Source organism: Lutjanus erythropterus, chromosome 11 (genome assembly GCF_056507025.1).
Source record: "Lutjanus erythropterus isolate fLutEry1 chromosome 11, fLutEry1.hap2, whole genome shotgun sequence".
NCBI lineage: Eukaryota > Metazoa > Chordata > Actinopteri > Lutjaniformes > Lutjanidae > Lutjanus > Lutjanus erythropterus.
In genome coordinates, this window is record NC_139327.1 from 1,362,307 (window position 1) to 1,390,206 (window position 27,900).

At 38.2% G+C, this 27,900-nt stretch overlaps 1 protein-coding gene and 1 long non-coding RNA gene across 2 annotated transcripts in view; both read right to left on the reverse strand.

The window, feature by feature from the left end:
* Positions 1-27,900, reverse strand: part of LOC146318500 (kin of IRRE-like protein 3) — a 462,133-nt gene that overhangs the window by 200,673 nt on the left and 233,560 nt on the right. The window contains exon 3 of the mRNA XM_084730401.1: positions 21,486-21,635. Within this exon, the coding sequence (XP_084586527.1) occupies positions 21,486-21,635 (150 nt within the window). The remainder of the gene's footprint in view (positions 1-21,485; positions 21,636-27,900) is intronic.
* On the reverse strand, positions 12,993-19,716 carry LOC146318501 (uncharacterized). Its single transcript, XR_014771568.1, has 3 exons — positions 19,399-19,716; positions 13,694-13,839; positions 12,993-13,484 (listed from the first exon to the last, which is right to left on the reverse strand). It is a non-coding gene; the product is annotated as an uncharacterized LOC146318501 (long non-coding RNA).

Sequence of the window (27,900 nt, forward strand, 5' to 3'; positions counted from 1 at the left end):
GCAGTGATTGCGGTAGAATATGTTTAAAGGCACATACTCAAACTATCAACAAAATTAACTGAGATTAATACAATTCAATTGGATAATGAGAATTTATATCTTCCCTGTACAGTTAAATAAATTTGATCCTAAGATATCCGATCTATGCTATAAGTATCACCAGGACACACTGTATCATTTCTTGTGGAAATGTAAGGAGATTAAAACATTTTTGGAGTTCAGTGTTAAAATATATCTCCCCAATGACATCTTCCCCAATTCCTTTGTATCCTAAGATTTGTATTTTAGGCATTTATATTTTTAGGCAACTTCTCTCTATCCAGTAGAGAAAGAAAAATGATTGACCTTTGTCTATTTGTGCATGAACTGGAAGTTGAGTCAAGTGAATGCTGGCGTGTTTTAGCTGCCGCTGCTCCCCAGCTTTCTTAAAGCTTTTTAGTAATTTTATTGCCTGTAGACTCTGCAGTTGTTTTCTATATGTTGAGCATTCGTTAAACCAGTCCTCCTATTTTGTAATTTAGCTGACATTCGTGTCTGTGTGTGTGTTTGGACTAAGATTAGCCTACCCGCTGCCTCCGCCGCTGCCAAGGCTTCGGCAACTATGTGGGCTAGTTATGTGTGGCTTGTGCTGGCCTGGACTGTCCTGTCTTTAGTCCATCATCCAATGACAGCACTGCTCCAGTATTCTGCCACTGAGCTTACCTGCACGTGCCACCACCACCAGCTGTCCTCCTACACCCGGACATTGTACAAGTTTGCCGTCGGAAATACATTCACCGCGGCTCCCGTTGGAACCTCCGGTGGGACGTGTCCAACTCCATCAAGTCTTTCTGGTCTACTGCTCGGTGTCCACTGAGGAACACCGGTTGCTGCGCTGATCACAGTGTGCTGGCCCACCTGGCTAGGTCAGCTAACACAGCTGTCAACTACAGCAGGACTACTGTCAACTTCGCTCTTTTCAACATCCATTCACTCACGAGTAAGTATCTTGTGCAGGATCTCCTTGCTGACCGTAAGTTAGACTTTTTATGTTAAACTGAAACGTGGCAGCAATCGAATGACTTTACTCCACTTAATGATGCTACTCCTCCAGGGTTTGTTTACATCGCTCAACCTCGTGATTTCGGTCGAGGGGGAGGTCTCGTGATAATTTACCGTAAGAAGTGGAGGGTAGCACCTGTGAATGCTCCTGTCTGTCACTCATTTGAGACCACTCTCTGGATCTATTCCCACTATTGTTGCCACCTTGTATCACCCACCGAAGCCTAACAAGGATTTTATTACCGACTTCTCAGCCTTCCTGATGTACCTTTCCACACTCTCACCAAACATAATACTTGTGGGGGATTTTAATTTCAATTTTCCCACACTTGCTAAAGAACATATCTTGGACTTCTGCTGCTCAGGTGTTACACCTCTTGGGTGCAAAGCAGATTCCCTCCCTCTCTCAGACCATATGTTTTTATCATTCAGTGTTAATTTCTCACTCTCCGAATCCAACCCTCCAAGCAATATAACTTTCCGTAAAATTTAGGACATCAACTTTGACAATTTATCCTCTTGTATCAACAGACTTCCCAGTGTTGACAGGTTTTCTACCCTAGATGAATTGCTCTCACACTACAACAACAGCCTTCATAACCTTTTAAACAATCTTGCTCCACTCAAAACCAGATCTGTGTCATTCACTCATAGTGCACCTTCGTTCACTCCCACTGTTAGACAGTTAAAAGCAAAAGGAAATCAACTTGAAAGACACTACAGGAAAACCAGTCTCACTGTACACAAAGACATGTATTTGAATCATATTCTCCACTACAAAGACTGCATTTCTACAGCCAAATCCATATATTATTCTGGTTTAATCGGTTCAAATGAGGGTGACTCTAAGGCTCTTTTCTCCCTACTCACAAATACTACAAAACCGCCAGATTCACTTCCTCCTCACCTGTACTCTTCTGATTTCTGTAACACTTAGGTAATTTTTCTCTTCAAAAATCGAACATATTCACCAACTTACATCCATCTCTGCTCCAACTTCACCTGCCCCAGTTCCATTTGCCCCCACTCATTCACTCTCAGTATTCACCCTACCTTCAGTCAATGAAATATCCAAATTCATTAAGAAATCCAAATCGTCAACCTGCCAATTAGACCCTCTTCCCACTGTCCTTGTAAAAGCCACTCTCCCCTCTCTGTGCCCTCTCATCACAGACTTCATACACTCTTCCCTTACCACTGGTCTTGTTCCTTCTGCCCTCAAAACAGCTGCTATAACCACAATACTCAAGAAACTTGGTTCAGATTCCAGTAACCTCAATAATTTTCATCCAATCTCAGATCTTCCATTCATTTCCCAAATTCTTGAAAAAAAAACGGTTGTTGCTGAACTCCACCCATCTATCCTGCAATAATTTATATGAACAATTCCAATCTGGTTTCCGTCCCTTCCATAGCACTGAAACAGCCCTCCTTAAAGTCACTAATGACCACCTCCTTGCTGCTGGCTCCGGTTTACTATCCATTCTCATTCTACTTGATCTGACTGTGGCCTTCGACACAGTTTCACACAGCATCCTTCTGGACAGACTTTCCTCTCTTGGCATCACAAACACACCTCTTAACTGGTTTCATTCATACCTTTCAGGCCGCTTTTAGTTCATTCAGTTAAAATCATTCACCTCCTACCCAGTCCCCATCACCTCAGGTGTCCCCCAGGGCTCTGTCCTGGGGCCCCTGCTGTTCATTATTTACCTTCTCCCCCTCGGTCACATTTTCCGCAAACATCATATTCACTGATTGCTACATGGGTGACACCCAGCTCTACCTTTCAACCAAACCCAACTCCACACTCCCACCTTCATCCCTCACCAATTGCCTCCTTGAAATAAAATCCTGGTTCACCTCTAATAATAAAACAGAACTTCTCTTAATAGGCACAAAATCTACATTAAACAAACTCCATAATTTCTCTATTCCCGATAACTCCTCCATCTCTCCCTCCCCTCGGGTTAAGAGTATGGGTGTCATCCTCGACAGCACCCTGTCCTTCGCCTCCCATGTCAATAATATCACTCGGTCTGCCTACTTCCATCTTCCTAACATCAACTGGCTTCATCCCTCTCTTACTCCTCACTCAACTGCTGTTCTTGTTCACAGTCTGGTCGCCTCCTGTTTAGATTATTGTAACTCTCTTCTCTTTGGCCTTCCGCATAAAACCTTCCATAACCTACAACTGGTCCAAAACTCAGCCGCCCGTATCATTACATGCACCTCTTTAATCCATCACATCACACCTATTTTACAACAGCTCCATTGGCTCCCCATCACACATTGCATCAACTACAAAATATTCCTCCTTACCTTCAAAGCTGTCCACGACCTTGCCCCTCCATATCTCTCTGACCTCCTCCACATTGGTACACCCACCTGCATCGTCCCCCCCGCCCGTCTTGTTACCATGCTCTGCTCCCCAGCTCTGGAACTCACTCCCACCTGACCTCCGTAACACAGACTCACTACCACATTTCAAATCCAAACTCAAAACCCATCTGTTTAAACTGGCTTACTCCCCCTGATCACAATTGCATTGTCTAATTTTATTATAATTTGTATTTTTGTATTTTATTTTTTATTCTTTCTTTAATATTGTGTCTACTTTTATGTTTGATGATGTAAGATGACCTTGAGTGTCAAGAAAGGCGCCTATAAATAAAATGCTTTATTATTATTATTTACTACAAGCCACATACTCTATTGCTCTCAGCTGGATAAGTGTTGACTGCCCCTCTCTTGGCCATTGGTTAAGAAATGTAGCATCAAGTTTGGCTTTTGAGAAACTCACTTATATAGTTAGAAGGAAAGTTTCTGAGTTTAACAACATTTGGAGGATGTTTTTAGAATTTGTTAGAAAGGGTGATATTGAAGAGGCACTGGAAATGTGAGGTGATTATGAAAGTATCACATTTACTGTGAGCAAAGTATGATGAACTCTGACACCTGTGTTTATTTACCTAAAAGATTCACATTATTTAATTGTTTTTAGTTATTATCCTTTGTTGTGTCAAACATTTTTACCCCTTCTTATGATTATTTTTAAATTTAACTAATTATTATTATTATTGTTATTATTATTATTATTATTTATTTTAATTATTATTATTTTTATTGTTATTATTTTTGATACTGCTATATGTTCATGGTTGGGGACTGTTCAAATTTTGTTTGTATATTGTACTGAATGTTCAGTGTATAAATGTATAAAAGCAATATATATATAGAGAGAGATTTTTAAAAAACCCCAAAATGCCTGATATTATGGCCACATTTCTAAAAAGTTGCCACTTGTGGTGACATGTTAGGAGTAGCAACTTGACTCTCCTGCTGTGGGGAGAAACCCCTTAAAAACCCCAAATCAAAAAAAACGAAATCATTAGTTTAACTTGAAATATTTAATACAGACTGGTTAAAACAAAAGCTGAAATGTCATAAGAGAGGAAAAGCAGCTAACAAAGAAGATAATGGGACCAAATGGATGGACATGGTAACAAAGAGCAAGTGACACAGAGGCCAAAACAGGCCAACATGAGAGGGCTACTCGCTATCTACTCCATAGAGTAGGTTAAGTGTGAGGACCACAAGTTAAGAGCAAGACAAAACAACCTAGGCATATACGGGGTGAAAGAGGGGCAAGAACGGAAGACTATAATTACCTTCATAACCAACCTGATGTGCACCTCACAGACTTTATCCCATTTATGTGGGTTGAGTGAGATATCCTAGTCTTGCTCCCATTTTTCCTGTGTTGGAATGTTGGTATTTGGGGAGGAAAGCAGAAGCAGCTTATATATCCCTGAAACCATTCCAGTATCAGTAACCATTCCATTCAGTATCCATGGTTAGATCTAAGATATAAGGAGAAACACATAAAACAACTCACAGATTTTTTGAAGAAAAATGCTGCACAAGGCAGGGACGCTACGCAGGTTCAAAACTGTAGACATAAACTGAAAGAACCCATCTCTGATTATGCATCTCGCTTCCAAACATGTTGTCTAAAGAAAATAAGAGAGTTAGATGCTGTTGGATTGTTTACATTACCTAAGTCGAAACTACAGGCTGTGCAAAGCACTCTAGAAGGTGAGGGATGTGTTACACCTCTCCCACACATACTGCCAAGAGGCAGGGGCATGGCCAGAGGATACAGGGCCCAGGTTTCCAATGGCCCCCCCTAGGGGTGTGCGATATGACGATATTAGATCGTGAAGGATTAGAACATGTAGACGATCTGCCAAAGTGAGGAGATCGTATGGATCGTTCAGGGGTCCCTAACAGGCGGACCCACACGCCGTCCTATACAGACCCGGACCTATAACCAATAAATTATTAAGAGATTTTAAAATTTGACGGGACGCGTCTATTTTAACTGGCGCAACTTTTCTAGTCTTTCCGGCGCTGGTTTATCTGATCAGGAAACACACAGACCAACTGCAGAGAAGCTGCATGTGGAGGAGACTGTTGTTAATGACGGAGTTTATTACAACAGAAACTAACGTGATGCTTAATGACATCATCACCAACCAGATGCACTTACAAAATTAAACAACTGTATAAGGACGTAAAACAGGAGAGTCTGTGTTTCTCTGTGAGAAACTTTCAGATCTTCTCACAGCAGAGTGAACAGGTGAGGGAGGAGAGGAGGACAGACTGATCACTAATGAATCACTGATACTGTCGTCCTCTCGGACTGACTAAAAAAATAAAAATGCCAAAATTGGTGACAAACCAAACCTGGATGTCCACACAAATAAAGTCTTTGTGTGAAACACTGCAGAGTGTAACACCGTGCTGTTTACAGACAGTCTGCTGTCTGTAGTTTGACAGAGAGACAGAGAGGGTCGTGTCTAGAAGGGAACCTTAGACCCGCGAAAGATCGCGCGAGTTTGATTATTTTAGTAGAAATAACGGACACAAATCTTGCGGGAGTTGCGCAAATAAAGAGTTACCTTCTAGACACGAGCGAAAAAGGTGCGCAGCTCCCGAAAATAGAAAATCATGTGGTGGTGTCGATGTTTTTAATGTGGCGGGCCGCCATAAATAAAACAATATTCACTGATCCACAGAGAGTCACTGAAACACTGATCACTGACCTGCTGTGATGGAAAAATACTCACATTCTTCTCGTTTTTTTACATTGTGGTATTAGTGTTTTTACTTAATTACAGTTTTAAAATCTTACATGTTATTGTTTCCTTTTTTTGAAAAATCAACATTTTTATTGCTGTTGTTGTACTTTAATGGTATTCTTATTGTTATTTTCTGATGACTAAATACAGACCTGCAAACTCATAAGAGGAGAAAAAGGTGGCATGTTGGTAAACCAAAACATTCTGGTGACTGTTTCAGTTAAAAGAGTTAGTTCCATCCTCTGTTTGTGGTTTCTGCAGACTTTACTACCTTCACTTTTACCTTTGTGCTTGAAAAAAAAGTAGGAAGTAAAATAAAAACAATAAATGTAAATCTAAATACATAGCATAATACATAATATAAATACATGTAAGATCGTGATAAAATCGAAATTGTGATTTTATAATAAAAAAATCGTGATATGATATTTTTGCCATATCGCCCACCCCTAGCCCCCCCTTATACCAGGTAGGCTTTAACCAGCCCCCCTTGGGGGGAGGATGGGGTTTCAGTCGTGGAAGGAGAGGTCACTGACCTTTTGACAGGACTGATGTATGTCATTACTACCCAAGGCCGGGACACTACATCAGAGATTGCATGTTGAAGCAACAAGACGAGCATCATAACTCACTAGGGCAACCTCAGGGTTCGTCTCAAATACCTCTCCTTACCAGGGTCACAACCCCCCGTCACACTCAACAGCAAACGTCTGAAGCAAGTCAAACGGCTGAAGTAGACCGTGGAAGTAGGTCAACCAACTTACTTTGGAATCCATCGGGATACCAACAGTGGGACACGGGCGGCGTCACTTACTCTAAAATAATAACCAATGTGCCACAATTCCATGTTTCTGATAAACCTTCCAAAATACCTCAATTAAGCATATCCGTTGCAGGAAAAAGGATCCCCTTTTTAGTGGACATCAGGACACACTGCGATTGGTGCAAAGATTCTGAATCTGAAACCCGTTGATCTGCCATTTTTGAAGGAACAGACTAACCCATGGGTCATGGAAGAAATTCCATAATTTTTCTTCATGTCACCACATGGACTAGTGTTGTTGTGGAAGGATAACGATAACATTCATCTTTTTGTATGTGCAGTCAGCACAGACTTTGATGACATCGAGTCTTTATTGGACATTTTCAATGGAAGCCTTCTGATACGCACCAAAACACAAATATATCATCTGGTCTTTTGGCTCCAAACTGACACATTTCTTCATTAAGGTTTTGCGTAATACAACCAAACCCCAAATTTTTAGTGGAGAATCGAAAGACATTTCATTAAAGCCACCCTCAGTATTATTGGCTGCGGTCCCAGTGACTTTATGGGCATTGCATGCTAATCATGTGGCACATTTGCAGATACCTCCATATCAAGCTAAGATTGAGCCTGATAAATACCCCGTTTATGTTAAGCAATATCCCTTGTCAAAAGAAAAAGAAGGCATTGCACCAGTGATTGACAGTTTATTGCAACAAGGGGTAATTGTTAAATGACAGTCACCAAATAACACACCTATAAATCCTATTTTGAAGCCGGGGACAAATAAATATAAATTTACGCAAAACTTAAGGAAGATTACTGAAGCGGTGTTTCCCATTTCTCCGATTGTACCCGATATAAATGCCATCCTAGCAGCATTGCCTGCGGACTCTAAATTTTAAACAGTTGTTGATTTGTGTTTGGCATATTTTTCCATTCCTGTGCTTCCAGACACACGAAATCTGTTTGCTTTCACTTACAAAAATTAGCAATATGTGTGGTGTCACTTACCAATGGGTTTTGTTGATTGAGCCACTGTTTATTCTGCAGCAGTTAATATGCATCTGTCTCAATTGACCTTACCAGGCCTGTCAACATTACTACAGTATGTGGATGACATTCTGGTGGCATCTCCAACGGAAGCTGATTGTATCAAAGACTCTATTGCTCTCTTGACTTATCTGGCTGAAGGGGGACAGTTCTTTGGCTAAGCTACAATTTTGCCAGCGGTCAATTATTTGGGATATGTTCTGAAAGATGGATGTCGACAGATGTCAACACCTATCCCCTGAATGTGTGAAGGCAATCAAAGGCATTCAAAGACCACGAACAGAGACGGATTCATCTCTACGTCGTAGAAGACGGTTCCGTCGCCTCTGCTGTCTTAGCCCAGACGCATGGTGAAAGGTTAAGACCAGTTGCATATTATTCCAAAACCCTCCCCGTAATTATTCAAGGAATGGTTTCTTGTTTGAGAGCTGTGGCCACCGCTGCTATGATGGTTGAAAAGGCACAAACCATAGTCTCAGGTCATCCATTGATGTTGCATACTACACATACCGTGAACGTCATCTTAAATAACATAACTACTCAACACATGACCAGTCAGCGGAGGAGAAATTATGAGCATATCTTGACAGGGACTCAAGGCCTTACCATTTCCACTGCAGCACACACGAACCCAGCTTTACATTTAAATGCATTATTATATGGTAATGCTATTGAGGAGGAAGAGCCCCTACATGACTGCATGGAATTGATCGAGTCCACAACGAGTGTAAGAGCAGACCTACAACAAACATCGTTAGAAGAGAATGATCTTATTCTCTATTGTGACGGATCAGCCATGAGACCTGATGATAAGACTATCATAGCAGGATATGCAATAGTCGATGAGCAAGGTCATTGCGTAGAAGCATACAAGTTGCCAGTATCATCTGCTCAAGCCGCCGAATTAGTGACATTAAAAAGAGCCTGCATAATCGCTGAAAACAAGGCAGTCACAGTTTATAGGGATTCAAAATATGCTTTCTCTGTGGCGCATGACTTTAGTGAATATGGGAAAACAGAGGCTTCATAACCACAGCTGGAAAGCCCATCCAACATTCTGATTTGATTAAGGATTTACTAGCGGCTATGGTATTGCCTGCCCAAATTGCTATAGTCAAATGTGTGGGACACTCAAAACTCGAGTCTAATGTAGGAAAGGGGAATCAACTAGCTGATAAACATGCCAAAGAAGAAGCAATGAACACACCATTTCCACCATGGTTGTATACCACCTTAACAGCAGTACAGCCTTTTGATCCACCTTTTTACGGTGAATGATTTCATTTGTTTTCAGAGCCAGGCTACCAAGGCCGAGATTAGACTATGGCAGAAGAAACAATGCCATAAAGAGGCTTACGATTCATGGAACTTCACTGATGGTACAGTAGCCTTGCCTAAAATAGCGTATGATCCTCTTATAGCTTATGTGCATGGTCCCACCCATGTGGGGTATAAAGCAGTGGCAGGTTACATCTCCAAGTTCTTTTTCATGATAGGGTTGGAATGACAGGTAAGAAAATTCATACAAAGATGTTTAATCTGCGCTTGCTGTAACCCTCATGGAAGTCCATCAACACATGAACACCTTCCACCACCAAAAGGTCCATTCCAGTCCCTACAGATTGACTTTGCACACATGCCAAAGTGTAAGGGCTATTCATATCTACTAGTCATTGTTGATAGATTTTTGAAATGGCCAGAAGCCTTTCCCATAGCCTTTTTCATATGGGATCCACGCGAGCAGAACCCAAGGCGGCTTCTCCACTACCAAAAGTTGTGACCCAACCACCTGCAGTGATTTCGCCAACGTCAAGCAAGGACTAGATCATGACAGACATGACGATAGAACTACAAACGCAAAGAATGCGAGATCTTACTCTCTTAATCTTGTGATCACAATAGGGATCGTCGCATGTTGTGTTGTTGTTTCCCTATTTTTCGTGCATTAATTATGAAATCTGTATGTTCTGTCACTAACATGACCCTGGTCCAAAACCCGGTGAAAACGGTGAACATCTGCCCCTCACCTGACATGGACCGTTGTGATTCCACCTCTCTCTCATCTGATTCCTCGGAACGATCTATCAATGAGGTGGATTAAAGGACTCATGACAAGGACGAATGATGATATCACTACCGTGAGGGGGCATGGAGATGGTCTACCATGTGGATTCTGGACACTGGAAGAAGAGTCTGACAAGTCCCAAGAGGACACTAACCCAGTGACCAGATAATACTTCAGTAGTGACCTTGTATTAGCCAATAACAGAGTCTTAGGATTGTTTCAGGCAAAGTAAGGATAGACCCCTACCAGAGATATGGGTCAGGTGGAATACGTTTTATGAAGGTTATGAGAACAAAGTTATCAATGATGCTGTGTTGTCCATTATTGTAGAGAGATACGCATAAGTGTGTGTTATATCATGTTTGTGCACGTTATATTGTATGTACCCATGTCATATAGTCAGGATATGGTAAATAAAAGGTTTGAAACAACAACAACAAAAAAACAAAAAACAAACAAACAAAAAAAAAAAAACAGACAAAAAAGAGAAACCAAAAAGGGGGGATTGTTAGGATGTATTTGTGTGACCAGTGTGGTATGTCCTACGCTCATATATTATGTGTACATTGACAGGTATATGGTAGGAAGGGCGTCAGAAGGTCTGGTGGACACGGCTCTGTCCATAGGTTGTTTGCAGGGCCTAAAATAAACCAGATATTTCTAGTCAGCCAACCCCATATAAGCTGTTGCTGTTTGAGTGTTCTTGGTTCATTCCTTCTTACACTGCATGCTGTATGCCATGGAAGAACTTGAGCTTGTATTAAACATTGTTTTCGGGTACACTGGTGTCATCTCTTCTTTCGGGTTTCCCACAATAATCATCGTTTCAATTTCTGTCTTAATTTATATGTTCTATATTTCTTTATACTTCTATTTGTATAAATATATGTACTTATATTCTAGTCTTTCTTGAATGGGTGCAACTGTAACACTAATAATTTCTCTCCCGGGATCAATAAAGTATTTTTGAGTCTGATTCTGATTTACTTTTTAACAGCAGGCAAGCACGATATTCTGGGATTATCAACATGCTGAATGAGTGTTTCTATTTGTAGAAGTAACTAATAATGGATTTACTTAAAGGTCCCATATTATGCCCCTTTCTGATAAGTTTTTATAAGTCTCAGAGGTCCTCAAAACATGCTTTCGAAGTTTGTTTCATAAAACACCACTTGGATCATGCATATCAGCGTTTCTTTATACCTCGGTATTTCAGCCTCTCTCAAAATGAGCTGTTTCTGTGCCTGTAGCTTTAAATGCAAATGAGCTGTGACTAGTCGCACCCCTCTCTGGAGGTGGGAGTGGCTTGAATCAGCCGGTCCTGGCTGCTATGTTTACGCTGAAGGCCATGACGGACATGGCTGCTGTCAGACGCGGTAGATTTTAAACATCTAATTGTGATCCAGAATGTGATCCAGAGGAGGCTCCTGCAGAAGTTCAAACATTGCGGATGTTGCCGGACGTGTCTGAATGGTAAGTCTACAACTTTCTGTGTCTTGATACTTTACAGTTAGTCGATGTGTGTGTTGGTACAACGTTAAAATGTAACTAGCTCGGTAGCTAATGCTAACTGTAACTCACTCCGCTTGTTCATTATTGAGGGAAATTTTGGCGAATAAGTGACATTGTAATATGTGAATATAGTTAACCGTCATGCCTCCGGTGAGACACATTAGTACTCTGTGGACAAAGGACCTCTACAAGTGTTACAGGTGTCCCAATTACTGACATATTTTGCAGATTGCTGACAATAAATTATCTTTGTTTTCCAATATTCTCTGCAGAGATGACTATCAAAATAGTCCTTTCTGTAGCCACATTTTTTTTTTATCATAATACTGAACTTGTTTTAGTATATATAAAATTTTTCAGTCTGTCTGTATAATTCATTGTCATTTTATCATCAGTTTTCAGAAGTCAAGGCTGTGAGCAGTGGTTTGTAAACTACAGTTCCTATTATGTATTAGAAATTTGCCAAAGGTTCCTGCTCATCCATCACAGCTTGTCTAATGTCTTTCAGGTTTGAATTTCATAGGCCTTATATTTTGTTGAAATATTTACATTTTTCTAAATTTTGTGGATATGCTCACAACAGATCTTAGAATAGACTCTGGATGAGCTGAAAAATTGTTTTACAATCAATATTGTGCGTCATTTATTTATATTGTTATGTTATTATTATACTCTGTGCAATAATAATTCAGTAGTGCAATGCAAGGACTACACTGGCATCACAACTACATAATTTATTTATATGAGCATTTAAATCAACCAGTGCTCTTATTATAATACATGTATCCTATATCACTTGTCCCCATCTTCAGCATACTGTTTTACACTAGTATGTGTACCACTGCTGTATATATTGTTGTACATCACTTACATACAAATGCATATGTTTACATATTCTTACATGTCTTAGTTTTTTTCTACTGTTGTATATAGTTTAATTCACAATGCATGTTAACTAATATTTTTATTTCTTAAAAGATTTATCTCTACAGAATATTTTTATCGTAATTTCTATATTTTATATCCTTATTTTTAGAAATATATGTACATACTTATATTCTAGTCTTCCTTGAATGGGTGCAACTGTAACACTACCAATTTCCCTCCTGGGATCAATAAAGTATATCTGATTGTGATAAGTCATTGTATATTGAGCAGGATAATGTCCTCTGCTTTGTGTCAGGGTCCTGCATCATTCTGTCAGGGTTTATTTCACAATACTGACAGAAAAGATTTTCACAATATTGTTAGTTGTATTTATGAAGATAAATATGTCAGATTTTTTACAGTTTGCTTTACATTACTTAAGTTGGCATAACATTACAGTGTTCACTAAACACCATGAATGGAGAAGCACACCCGAAAATAAACAGATACTGTTCATATTAAACATGACTTCACAGGAGACAAGTTTTACAGATACTGTGAGGCATTTATTGAATCGCATATATCACATCGTATAACATGTCAAATGATGTACCTATCATCCATGACAGTAAACTGAAAGATTCACTGAATCCATTTGAAAAAAAAAAAAACTTTGACACATCAAAGATTGATGTTTTTGAGGCTAAACTGTTAACTGGACATCTTTTCCACATGTTTCATTCGTTACAGATATCAGCCTATAAGAACGTTGTGAGCTGGTGCTGGTGTTTCCTCGTCACTTCTCATCAAAGCCTGTCTGGTTCTTAGGATTCGCACCATGTTTCCTGACGCCCAGGGCCTCTATGTTGGATTCAGACCTCCTCTTAGTTGAACCAGGACACACAGCTGGCGATGACGTTCTTCTTGTCTGGCTCCTCATACTGTGCACTCAGGTCCTCTGGATCTTCATCCCTGTCTGGCACCGGGTCCAGAAACACTTTCTCAAAGATGGGGTCCATTAAGTCGGCCACATATCCTGTGCAATATTGCAGAAAAATTTTGTTTAAACTTCAAAAAAGTCAGTGCATTATGTTTATGTGTGTATTTATATAAGTTATTAGTTTTCTATTTTATTTATTTTTTTTGTTGAAACCTTTACAACAACTGTTACAGTGATACAGTAAATACAACATGTACATGTACATGACTTAATTTTAGTGACAAATAAAAGAATGTAACACTTACAAAACATGGGCTGAGTCTTCACTGGTTTTGTTCTACAGGCTCCTCTCATGGTCTTTGGGAAGTGCACTTTGAAGAGTTGGTCTCCACCAGATGTGATGTGTGGTTTGTCAGCAGGTTCACTGTAATACATAACAGCCAGGCAGAGTCTGAAAGTACAGCAGTACAGAGAAAATCAAAGATGTAAATAATGAACAACAGTAAATATTTTTTACAAATTAAATGTAACCACACTTTCATTTACCTGCACAGCATTCCAAGAAATGGAAACACTAAGAGTCTTTCAAATGACAATATATGCAATCATACACTGCTATGGGCCTAATATATTTATAATAACAGCTGATGTGTGTGACTTGGTCATTGTTACAATGCTGTTTTTGTGAGTAAAAACTGATAACCCATGTAGTCACATGATTTTATGAATTGTATTGATATCAAAGCAAAACAGTTGTCATTATGGACGCGTCCCTCTCCTCCTCCTGCATGTCCTGCACCCCCATTGTGTTGTTTGTAATGTAATGCAAGACTACTGTTACCTTACTGTTGTCCTTTAGCGCATCAGTGTTGAAGCACCGTAAACACTGAAGAGAGGAGGGGGTGGTGTTGGTGAGGAAGCTGTTGAACCGGAGAAATTAAACTTATTTTCTGTTTTGGTTCTTACATTCTAAGCACAGATAAACACAACTCCATACCTGCGCTAATCACAATGCCTGATTTAGTCTGAATACAAGTTTCTCAGCTTGATTTTGCAGCAGGTCGCTACACATTTCAGGCATGAGAGACTTTTTTAGTTTTTTTTTTTTAGTTTTTTTTTGCACGATTAAAATACATATAAAAGGTAGAAAAAAAGGAAAGAATAATGAAATGCAGTGCAGGGAGAGGCAAAAAAGCCCAAAGGGCTTATTTGAAGCCTCCACCTAGTAAAATGTTCACAAAGTAATTAAGAACTCAAAATACAGAAAAATACAGAAAAGTACATAAAATAATACAAGTGATGACAAACTACTAATGACAAAATATGTTTGATTGCAACAACAAAAAAACAGCAATTATAAAATCAATTTAAGAGCAAAAAATGTGAGTATGTGATATGTATGACAATGTTAACATGTATGATGTGTATGTGACGGGAAAATAATTTATACTATGTTGACCCTTGAGCAATAATAAAAATGCTTCACAATGAATAAAACAAATTTCAGCATGGACAATAATCCAGAAGGAAATCCTTTTACAAAACAGCAGTTAAATGTTTTTTCAGGCATCTTTTGTAACAGTTTATAGAGATACAGGTTTTTGCCAGGTGAAAAAAATCATTCCATAGTTTAGTTCCCCTAAATCTTATTGAAAATTGACCTCTACAAGAAATTTAGAAAGATGAAGAGCTAATGATTTACGAGTTCAATATGAATGCAACTGTGAATTTGTTGTAAAATAAGTTGTGAACTGCTCAGGAATATTCCCTTCAATTAAAAGTGTTCTGTAAATAAAAACACATATTTGAAAAATATTAATATCATAAATGGTGAGAATCTGAAGTCTCTGAAATAACGGAGCAGATGAAGTGTGCGATTCTGATTGGGTTGCGATCCAAACAAATCGTTTCTGGAGGACCAACGTTTTGTAGAGAGTAGTTGGAAAAGTACTCACCCAAACTATGTTACAATATGAAAGATAGGGATAAATTAAACTATAATAAAGAGTTAAAAGACAGTTTATGGTAAGAAGATGACTAATCCTCATTATTATACCAAGAGATTTATGGATTTTTTTTTTACTTACCCAGTCAGTTTGTTCTCTCCAGTTCAAACTCTCATCAACAAAAATGCCCAAAAACTTTGTACTGGAAACTTGAGAAATCTCAACAGACTCAATTGTAATTTTGGATAAATTTTTAGAATATGTTTTTTTGCTGCTGAAAATAATAAAGCTAGATTTTCTTATATTCAAAGATAATTTATTTAATCTGGACCATAAAGCATAGTTGATTAAGCCAGCATTAGCATCCTTCATCAATGAATCAAGATTTGAATGAGAGAGAACAAGAGTTGTGTCATCAGCAAACATTATTGGGCAAAGAGTATTTGAGACATTAGATAAATCATTTATATAGATGAGGAATAATAATGGTCCCAGAATAGACCCCTGGGGGACCCCACAGGGTAATCTAGCTTTGTTAGAATAGCAACCTTTAACACAAACAAACTGACTTCTGTCAGTGACATAATTAGTTAACCAATTGAATGCAACATCTTGAAAACCATATTTGTACAATTTTGCTAATAAAATATGATGGTTTACTGTATCAAAAGCTTTTGAAATATCAATGAAAATACTACAAGTATACTCATTGTTCTCAAGTGCAGAATAAACTTTGTCCATCAGGTGAAGCAAAGCCATATAAGTGGAGTGATGTTTTCGAAAACCATACTGATGTTTGTAAAGAATTGAATTTGAATCTAAATGAAAAAGAATTTGTTTATATACAATTTTTTCTAAAATTTTTGAAAAACATGGCAAAAGATATAGGTCTATAGTTGTTAAAACAGCATGGGTCATCTGCTTTAAATAAAAGTATAACTTTGGCAATTTTTAAATCCTCAGGCACAATGCCTGTTTTCAAAGACAATGAAAAAATATGAACCAGTGGCTGCAGTATGGACTGTTTCACCTGTTTGACAAGACATACAGAAATATTATCATGACCAGCTGATGATGGTTTTAATTCATCAATTATGTCACTTATTTCTTGGATATCAGGGGGCTTAAAAGAAGAAATAATAGGAAAATTACTTGGGATAAATTCCAATGGGTTACCATGACAAGGAGAGATCTTATTTGCTAATTCAACGAAAAAATCATTAAATTTCTGAGCTATATTAAATGGATTGTTAAAAGAATTGTCACCATCCAAAAAGACTGGAGGTAACTCTGGTGAACTCTTTTCTCTTTGTAGCAGCTGATTAATCACTTTCCATGTGGTTTTAATATCATTTGAACATCTCTTAAATTCTTCACTGAAATATTTCTTTTTTGCAGATCTAATTGAATGAGTATATTTATTTCTGTAGGATTTATAAATACTATGGGTGAGAGGAGTAGGATTTGAGACATATTTTCTATAGAATTTATTTTTTTTCCTCAACAGCTTTGATAAATCAACTGTAAACCAAGGCTTATTAAAGTCTTGACTGTATTTCTTGGTAGAACTGTCAATTGGAAAACACTCATTGAAACTAAAGCTTATAACCTTCATAAACTTTTGATATACAAAATCAGCATTATTTTCTTCATATACATCATTCCATGAAATACTGGCAAGCATATCCTTAAATTTAGAAATATTTAACTTGCTCATTATTCTTTTGTGCATTATTTTCCTGGAATATTTTGGTCTATTAGCCTTGATTAAAGAATAGTGAAATATGGGGAAATGATCTGACAAATCTGAATACAAAACCCCAGATTTCATCTCTTTGCTCAGAGAGTTAGTTAAAATGTTATCAATCAAAGTTGCTGAATTTCCATATACTCGTGTGGACTGAATAAGAGGGAAGTAAGTAGAATAAAGAATATTAAGAAAATCCCCACTAAGGGTCTGTGATTTATGTTTAAAGAGATTTATGTTGAAATCTCCTAAAATGTAACAGTTTTCCTTCCTTATTTATCAGATCAAGAGAACTTGACAAACTGTCATTAAAATCTTTGATGATAGAATCAGATGGGTGATAAATAACACCAATAATAATATTCTTTCCACCAGAAACACCAAAGAGTTCTACAAATACTGATTCCACCTCAACCTTATTAGATTTCAGAGAGAGATCAGTCCTGATTCTAAATTCATAATCATAATAAATAAACAGAGACACTCCACCTCCAGATCTATTCTCCCTGACATTGTGAACCACATTGTATTTAGGTAATTTAAAATTCTTTTTAGATGCTTCTGTAAGCCAAGTTTCTGATAAAGCAATAACAGAAAAATCATGTTTGAGTGAAGATAAATAATGTGTGAATTTGTCATGATTGCTGGAAAGACTTCTTATATTCAAATGAAATGTAGAGAATATATCAGGAGGTAAAGACATGCATAAATCATTAAACTGAGTTTCATTATAATAACTACAAAGGTTAGAAACATCAAATGATGAAAAAAATTGTTGGTCTGGGTCAACATCAAAATGATAAAAATCAATTGTAAATGGATCAAAAACCTTAGAGGTCTGTTCTTCAAGATCAGATGTGTTATGGACCATAATATGTGAGAGGGATAATATAACATAGTAAGATTAAATACTTAAAATGCTGTACATATGCCAAATTATGGAGACTAATGAGCCAAACTCTGAGCATTGGCCTTCCTTCGTTGAGATGGGTTTTGAGCAGATGGATGTACAATAAGTTTGTCATATCTCAAATATGCAATATCACCTCTCTCACAAGCTGCTTTCATTGCAGGGAGTAGTTCTTTTCTTCTTTGCCGGACAGCTTCAGGAAAGTCCTCATTAATGAAGATGCCAGAGCCCTTCACGTTTTTAGCTTTATCCAAGACAGCAAGTTTGTCCTTCATCCGCAGAAATTTGACCATAATGGGTCGAGGTTTTCCTGATGGTGACATTGGCTTCCCAGCCCGATGAGCCCAGTCCAACTCTATTTTCAGCTGATCCAATTGTAGTTTCTCACTGAATAGTTTTCTCACTTTTTGTTCAGATTCAGACACCTTTTCTCTCCCAGATTCTTCAATGCCATCCACAACAATATTATGGCGTCTTGACTGGCCCTCCAGATATTCTGTTTTGTCTGACATCGAGATCAAGCTTTTACAAACTGTGTCCAAATCAGTCCTGGTATCGCTACAATTCTTGGTCCAAGTTTTACACGAGACTTTGAAATCATCAAATTCCTTCTGAGTCATTTCTAGACTCACCTTGAAATCATAGACCTGCTTTGACAGATCATCAATCCTCTTGTTTGAAGAGTCAACTATGATCTGCACACAAGTTTTGAAGCTTTTTTTCCTGTTGTTCAAGCAAGGTTCTGTAGAAATCTTTTTGTTGGTCCAACAAATCACGCACTTAGGCCATAGTGACGTATTCCTCAGTGATGTTGTTTGAGGCTTTAGGACGCATGGTTGGTCTCTGAGGCCTACCAGGCCCAGAGTTCAGCAGGATAAATCCTAAATTGAGCCAAAACCTCCAAAGATACTAGCAATTGTTTTTACTGTTGAGTAGGTTTGAATACTCTTGATTCAAACAGCAGCAGAAATTTTGAGTTTCATGCAGGATTCCTCAGATTTTTGTTAGATAGAGAATCAGCCACAGGTTCACAGAAACACAGCAGCAGCCATCTTGATCCAGACAGGAAGCATGTTCAAGCAGCTTGGTGCTAATCGAAGTTACACAGCACCGCCAGGCAGAGGAGAGAAGAAGCGTCCATAACAACAGAGCTGATAACACAAACCCAGCAGCATGAAGTCACACAAAAACTGACATGAAAAACAGTCACCAGCATCCAACTTACTATTCTGTTTAGTTAACTGGCTTCATATGAAGCTTAGCCTAATGTTCAGATTATCTTGACTCTCCCTCAATATTATACTCCAGCGTCTGAGCACACAGTAGATGCTACACATATTAGCCACGATGCTAACGGCAGGATGAGCGGCTAAATACACAGTAAAGCAGAAAGATGATAAAACTTACCGCTGCCATGTCTGCAGTTGTGTCACAGTCGGTACTGATCCATCCTTGAGCTTCAGTTTTGAAGTAAATCCTGCTTTGTACTGACCGTAGATGAAGAAGCAGTCCGAAGTAAAATGATTAGCACACACACACACACACACAACACTTTACCGGCGTTGTGAGGACATTTTACTTAAAATGAATAATAAAAATTAATCCACTGGGTCTTCTGTGGGTCAGATGATGGGAGTAAATGCAGACATTTGTGCTCGTTCCTGCAGCCAACAACAGAGCACTTGTTATGCTTTCCTTGTGCCTTCAACATCTCTGTTTGCCTGTGAAGCGTTCACGGAGAAAAAAATGGCGACCAGGAGGCGGACTCGTAGATTTTCAGTGGGCGGCACAGACACGCAGCACAGTGTCTCCGGCTCAGAGGAGGCGGCACAAATCTAAACGGAGCGTTTTGGCCTGCATTCACTGAAAGGTGGAGCAAGCAAGAGAGGGAGAGAGCGGACTGTTCTCATTTCAGGGGAGTCTGAAGGCAGGCCGGGGACACATATTGTCACTGGAAAACCTTGAAAAAGTGCATTCTGCATAATATGGGACCTTTAATGTTTCGTCATTGCCCAATGTTAAAAGTAATGTCTGCAACGCTGCTGTTACACTGTGTTCCATCTAATGGTGTTAATTGGCAGTTTCATATTTATCGTTTTTTTTTAACATCCCTGCGTTAGGGGGAATCAATACGTACTAATCTTTTTTCAATTATTTTCCTTTCTCAACATGGATGCAACACTTGCCAGTGAATACTGTATCTACTTCTTACTCCAGTGATGAAATAAATCCATGTCATGACCATTTAAAGTCAAATACTTCAGTAAAAACTATCCAGTTGAAGCAAAGGGTTGACAGTTATTAAATCAATATTTATCTCAGCTTCTTTTTAATTTGAGAGCCAGTATTTTCCTGATCAGGCATCTGACAAATGGAGTCTAGTAAACAGGGTGGAAGTTGGACTTGAAACATGCCACTGCAATCATTAGTAGTGCGTCATGTGTCTATTTTTCAGGATTATGATTGAATAAAATATTTAAATATTAATGAGATATGATTTTCATGTTTATATAGGTAAATTTATTGATATATTAATCAAACACTAAAAAAACTATTTAGATTTAGTGATAAATTAATTGTTAGATTAACCAACTAATCATCATCATTTCACACAACTTGACACAATTAAGTTCTTTTCCTTACTTTTCCCAAGGCAATGGTTATCCTAATTTTCTTTAGTGATCCTAACTAGTTAGAATTTACAATGTGATCATATACTGACACTTTGCAAAACACTGTGCTGATATGAAGCTCCTCATCAGAGTCTGATCTGTCCTGTTTGGATTATATTGTGGAGCATTTTACCATTACAAATTCAAAAACAAAGTTCTACATCTTCCCAGGGAGAATACAACATTTTTTACTAAATGTATCAGCTGTGTTGCCTCACACTTGGAACAGTGCCAGAAGCTTCATGTACAGTTTTACTTCCCAAAGCAGGCCTGTTTCATTGGGATTAAATGTCAGGATAATGTCAAAATGACTAATCTTCTCCACCTTGTAGTCATGTGGAAAGAGTCTAAACAAATGCTGCCCCTCCTGTCTATAATTAATCATTTTAATGGATCCCAATTGTCGAACATCTTAACTCCTGCCCCAGCCTTCTGCTGCTTCCCCATTAAGTAACCATTGTGAGATTAGTAGGAAAAACTGGAACTAATGAGGGACTTTTGAGCTGGGGAAGTTGGCTAATGAACGGATACCTTTGGAATATATCATGTTTTAAATAAGACAGAGCTGAATCAATAACGGTAATCAGTGTTCTGGCTTTCCAACAAGATTCAGGACCGACTGACAAGCCAACAGAAAACAGATCCCGAGGAACTTTATATATGACATTATATGATTAAGCTCTGATTTAAGCATGTGTCACTGATTTATCTCTGCTTGATCTTGTATAATTTCATGTTTATCTTTCAGCTCTTCTACGTGAGTCTAATTGCCCTCAGATTCATGATTTCAGTTAAGTGATATGGTGTAGATTTGGGACATACCTAGCACAGTGAGGCGGGCGGGTCGTGATCTGATAGCCGCCTGGATGGCTTGGCACTCAAAGAAAGCGTCATCTTGAATCTCTGTTCTTTGGATCAAAAGGTGATACTCTCCTTTACTGTGGTCTCCAACAATGTCATATCGTGGGTAGCCTGCAACACAATGGAAGTACATTGTTTGGAGAAACAAACCATCATTTATTATTCATCCATCACATTCACACAATCCAAATAGACAAGTTATTTTGGTGTCAAATCTGTCTCTTATTTTTTTTATTTATTGTTTTTATTTTTCTTCTTTTTTATGTGCAAAGACACAATTACAGAAACAGTGAAGACAAGTATGTAAACAACTCAAACAGGATTAGACAATAGACAATAGACCAGGGGTATTCAACTAAAATTCAAAGAGGTCCAGTTAGAGAAAATTTCCTAAAGCAAAGGTTGGAACATCATAATGTCTAACTTGTGTTATGAGAGTGATATATACTGATATATACTGTCAAACTCATTTTGGTTCAGGGGCCACATACAGCCCAATTTGATCTCAAGTGGGCCGAACCAGTAAAATTAAAGCATCATCTATTGATTATTCTGGTGATTGATCGAGTAATCAGATAAGAAATATTGCGTGTTCTGCATTTTTTTCTATTACAGTACTTTTGTTTTATTTAAGAACAGTGGTAATATACAAAAGAGAAGATAAGACAGGTCTATTAAATGAACTATAAATTGCTAAAGTAAAAATACTCAGTAAAGTAACTTAATGTAGATTTACTTTTACTGTATTTACTTTACTTTTCACTTTTTTTTCCAAGTACAAAGGTAAAAGTAAAGGTAGTAATGTCTGCAGAAACCACAAACAGAAGAGTGAACTAACTCTTTTAACAAAAACAGTCACCAGAATGTTTTGTTCACATGTTAAAATCACAACATTTTTCTTCTGGAGCAAGACAGACGCTCCCAGACCCCCAGAGGACAGAGGACTGGTTTACCAACATGACACCTTTTTCTCCTCTTATGAGTTTGCAGGTCTGTATTTAATAATCAAAAAATAACGATAAGAATACCATTAAAGTACAAGAACAAAAATGTTGATTTTTCAAAAAAGGAAACATAACATGCAAAATATTTAAATTGTAATTCAGTAAAAACACTAATACCACAATGTAAAAATACCTAAGTAAAGAATCTGAGTATTTTTTCCATCACAGCAGGTCAGTGATCAGTGTTTCAGTGACTCTCTGTGGATCAGTGAATAGTGTTTTATTTATGGCGGCTGCCACATTAAAAACATCGATACCACGACATGAATTTCTATTTTCTGAGCTGCGCACATTTTTCAGTCGTGTCTACAACTCTCACGAGATTTGTTTCCGTTATTTCTACTAAAATAATCAAACTCACGGGAGCAGACCTCAGGCACTGCTGTGGCAGTCATGTGATCATAGAGAGTCAAGTCCCCCAAGCCCAGGAGATAAAGGTTTTGAGCGAGTTCAAATGTTACATTGAGGCTAAATGGTGGGCAACCACCAGACCCTCGGGAGGGGGTCTGCCCATCTTATTTAGCGTTTTTTTCCTGTTTTTCCTTCACGTTCTCATTTGTCTTATTTCTTTTCTCTTTCCTCTTCCTCCTTCCTGTCATGGTCTTATCATACAATGCTGCTAATTGATTAGCTGTTAATAATGCAACCAAATAGAACAGTACATGAAGCTTTGCATGTTTGATTGAGGCCAGATATTTTACTGCCTGAATTTGACTGTGGGTCTCAGATTATTGCATAGTCTTTTTTATTTATTTTATTTTGGTGTTTTATCATTGCATTGCACTTGAGTTCTTGTAGTATGTATTGCATTATGTTTTTACACTGAATTTTATACACATCTATTTTACAATCTAATGTAAAATCTCATTTAGCAGGCACTTTTATTCAAAGAGATGTACATCTGAGAGTAAATACAACACAAGCAAGGATGTAGTCAGGAGAGGACAGAAGCAAGTGCCATGAAGTTCAAGTCTAGAAGGTCGTAGATGCCTACAGGCAGTGTAAGTGGCAAGGCATAGGCTGCATAAAATGCACTGGATTTTTTTTAAGAATATCTTATGCAGTCAGTGGTAGCTCATTCCACCATTGAGGAGTCACAGACTGGAAGAGTGTCTAGCTAGTGACATGGGGCCCTGTTGTGGTGGTTGAATCAGCTGTGGATATTGATTTCTTGTTGAATAGAGGGAGTGGCTGGGATAAATTCAGAGCTTAAATTGAAGGTGGTCTTCTTTCATCCATGTTGAGATATCAGCTAGTCATGAAGAGATGTGACTAGAAACTGTGTGGTCTTCAGAAGGGAATGACAGGAACCCAACCCTAGCGTCCACTAAACAAATGTAAGTGCAACCAGCCACCTTTGCCTTGGATTGATGGCATTTGTCAGTTTCCTCTGCGTTCACATCAGTGATCCTGTAACTGATCTTGGCAGTTAATTTTAAAACGTGGATTGTGGATCACATGATCACATGGACCACTGTGAGTCACAGGACCGAACCACCCAATCTGTTTTCTTTTCTTTGAATATTACTAATATAGTTAATAAATTAATAAATAGGATAGAATATATGATGTTTATAAATATTTATTGGATTGCAAGAATTGGCAGGATTTTATATACTCTTTGTATATATCTATGATTATTACCTTTGTTGATTGGTTAATGAAATGTTCCTCAGGGTTCCATTCTTGGACCTCTCTTGTTTTTTAAAATATATGAATGATTTACCCAGGGTTTGTAATAATATCCTGCCTCTTTTATTTGCTGATGACACATGTCTTATTGCTTCACATGAAAATTTTGGCACACTGATTCAAGAAGCAAATGAAGAACTGTCATCAATCTCTAAATGGTTTCAGATGAACAAACTCCCTCTCAATATAAATAAATCTAATTTGATAACATTCTGTAATAAAAATAAAAAGTATTCAAAAGAAGAAGCCAAATTATGTATAGACAGTATTGGAATTACTCAGGTTCCTCATATTAAATTCCTTGGTGTCATAGTAGACGAAAAATTAACATGGAAATACCATATTGAATTTGTCTGTAAAAAGACGAAGTCAATTGGAATTTTGAGTAGAGTTCGTTCATTGATAAATCATTCTTGTATTCTAACTTTTTATTACAGCTTAATTTATCCTTATATTATGTACTGTAACACCGTGTGGGCTGCCACAAGTCCCGCTTTTCTCAATATGATTTTGTCAGTTCAAAAGAAGTTTTTGAGAATGATGAGTTTTGCTAAAAAATCTGATTCATCTGCTCCTCTTTTTATAAAATACAAACTGCTATCAATTTTTAATGTAAACATATACCAGACTTGTGTGTTCATGTACAAATATGTACACCTAACTCATCAATTGCCGAGCACTTTTCTGAATTTTTTTAAGTTTTCATCAGACATTCATTCCCATTATACAAGACACTCAAAAGACTTCCATCTTCCATATTGTCGGACTTCCCTGAACCAATACACATTGAAATAAAGAGGACCATCTCTTTGGAATAATTTACCTATATCTCTACAATCAATTTCTACATTATCTTTGTTCAAAAAACATTTGAAAAAGTTTTTAATGAGCAAATAGCAGTTTTAATAATCTTTTTTTTTCCTTTTTTGTTTGTTTTGTTTTTTTATGTTTGTTTTGTTTTTTTGTTAATGCATCGCACCCTGTATACTTTCATTTCTGTATATCAGTTTTATATCTATTTAGTCTTGACACCTTGAAGTTGTCAATGTTAATTATATAGGGGAGGTATCTTTATAAGCAATGTTTTAATCTTTTGTTATTTTTTTTTGTCTTTGTATATATATATAATGTGCAAATAAACTAAACTAAACTAAACTACATGCTAAATTAGATTTTTACTGAACCTTTGATTGTGAGTGTTTGTGTTGCAGTGGCTCAGGATCCTGAAGAGCTGTTTGGGTGGACACTGTAAATAAGTGTCATGCTGTGTACTGAGTCATATATAGATTGGTGTTGTTCAGTTGGTTGTTAGGGAAGAAGATAATTAATTTTTCCTTTAATGCATTATTTACATTTCTACTTTATTCTTAACGTGGGGGAGACCTGTAAGCAGTAGGGCTGTTCTGCATGTTTTCTTCCTCGTAATTTTATGTATATACTGTGCATCTCTGTCAGAAACCTTTTTGCTACATGTGTTGGTGTATCCATTGTATAAAAGCCATAAAGCCCTTGTAGACATTTTTTCCTAGGGATTGGCTTTCACTGGTACAATTTTTACAGTGATGAAATCATGCCAAATGCCACTCAGAAGTAATAAGTGATTCATTGCATTACACTTCAAATACTGAAAAATAAATTAAAATGAAACCATTCAATGACTTGTAGTGGAATATTCCAAATAAAATTATTTCATAATGGTGTTTTTCCAGAAATAGAAATAAACATTAGACCATAGTTTACTTTAATTAAATACATGCCATTTCTACCACTGTGTCAAATATACTATGTACTATATACTTTGGGTTGGTGGGAATGTGGAATTTGGGTTTTTCTTTCAGGCTCCCTCCCATTTCACATACAGGTAGATTTACTTTCAGGAAGATCCTAGCACGCTTGGACAAAGAATGTCTTTGAACATTGGATAATCCCTCATCTGTTCTCTAGAGTCCAGTCAATGGATGCAGCTTGGAGGGCGGGGGAGCAATCTGTGTGTGTGTGCTTGGTTGGAGAGGAATGAAAGAAGAAGAAAAACATATGGAGAGATGAAGAGAGGGTGCATGCGGGTCAGCTTGTTTTCAAAGGGAGCAAGCTGGAGATGAAGGAATGAGGAGAGGGGACAAGAGAAGGGGTTCATTCCAAATGAGTAAAATAAATAAAATGAATGCTTGTTAATTTCCTCTGAAATGCGGCTATTGATTCGACTGAGTAACAATGAATCACTAAGGCACTTTGGAAGTTCCTCACCAACATTGGTTCGGAGTAATAACACAGAACTTCAGAAAATGGCATCTCATTATATTTGAGTACAATTAGAATAATGCTCTGTGTAAGCTCAAACAGGAAGACTCTTATGCGTCATTCATTCATAACTGTCCTTCTCTGCCCACTCTCTGTTTATCCACTCATTCTAACTCAACTATCCATAGGCATTCACTCTTTAAATTAAACAACCAGATTTAGCCCCCATCAGCCAATCATGTCGTTGTGCCAGAACTTTAAATCTCTTCTCCTCTCTGCTGCTTTCAGCTATCATTTTTGCATGGAATTGCTACAAACGACGTTGTAACAAGTTGATGTCTATTCCCTCAGCCAGAGAAGAAACACCTCTATCATTTTGTTGTGCAAGCTTTGCCACAAATGGTTGTTTTTATTTAGTTTGTGGCCACATTAAGCTACACCTTACACTCTCCTGGCATTTATCAATGTGAAATTTAATTATCAGTCTTCAATCTCAATCAGTCCTCTCCGACTGTATGGTGCCACTGCAACAACAACTGCTGCTGCTACACAAGGGACAAACCTCTGCAGCAGTTCTGGGCCTGTGCCGGTACATCTTCTCCACTGAAACTTCATCTGAACATTGGGCTGCCTGCTAACAGCTAACATTAGCGCCATGCACTCAGCTGCTAAACAACATTGCCCTCTACTTTTGTTCTGTGTACTGGCAGCTATTTTCTCTTCCACAGCATGCCTCCACTTACCCAGTAGAAGCCAAGTCATCCAGTCTGAGATTCTTACTCTGAGACCCTCCTGGTTGAGGTCTCTGCTGTCCTCCCAGCTGATGTCTTCAGCATCCTCCGAGCTCCCAGACATAACTCAGCTAGTGGCCACACACTCACTACCTCTTCAGAACAGCCTGTCCTGGTCTGCTGTAGTATGAGAGAGCACCAAAATTCCCAATCAACCCAGGTCTCCACTGGAATCATCGCCGGCACCTTTTTTTCTTTTTAACTGCTGGATCCAAGCCACACATTCCAGCCTCCAGCTCCAGCTCCATGCAAACATTCAGTCCCCGGAAAATGCTTCAAACCCCTGCCTCATCATTTAGCGCTCCTCACTGCTGACAGGCCTTGCATATGCCTCCCTGTCTATCCACAGGAATACCGAGTTCCCACCAGTGCCCCTTCAGCCTCAAACCTCCAGATTTCACTGGTCGTCGCAGCTCTCCAGCAGTCCCTGGCACTGCATTCATCCAGATTCAGATCCATTCTCAGCAGAGAGCACAGTTTGAGTCAGTAACACCTCTCCTCACACAATGTTCGCTTGCAAACAGCAACAATGTGTGTGTGAAAAGGGGCTAAGTTATCCCAGGGTTAACTCTTAGCCCAGGTCTTAAGCCTCTATGACAAATGGTTCAGGAGTTAGGTGAATGACTAAAGAATAGAGGTGGGATTAACTGG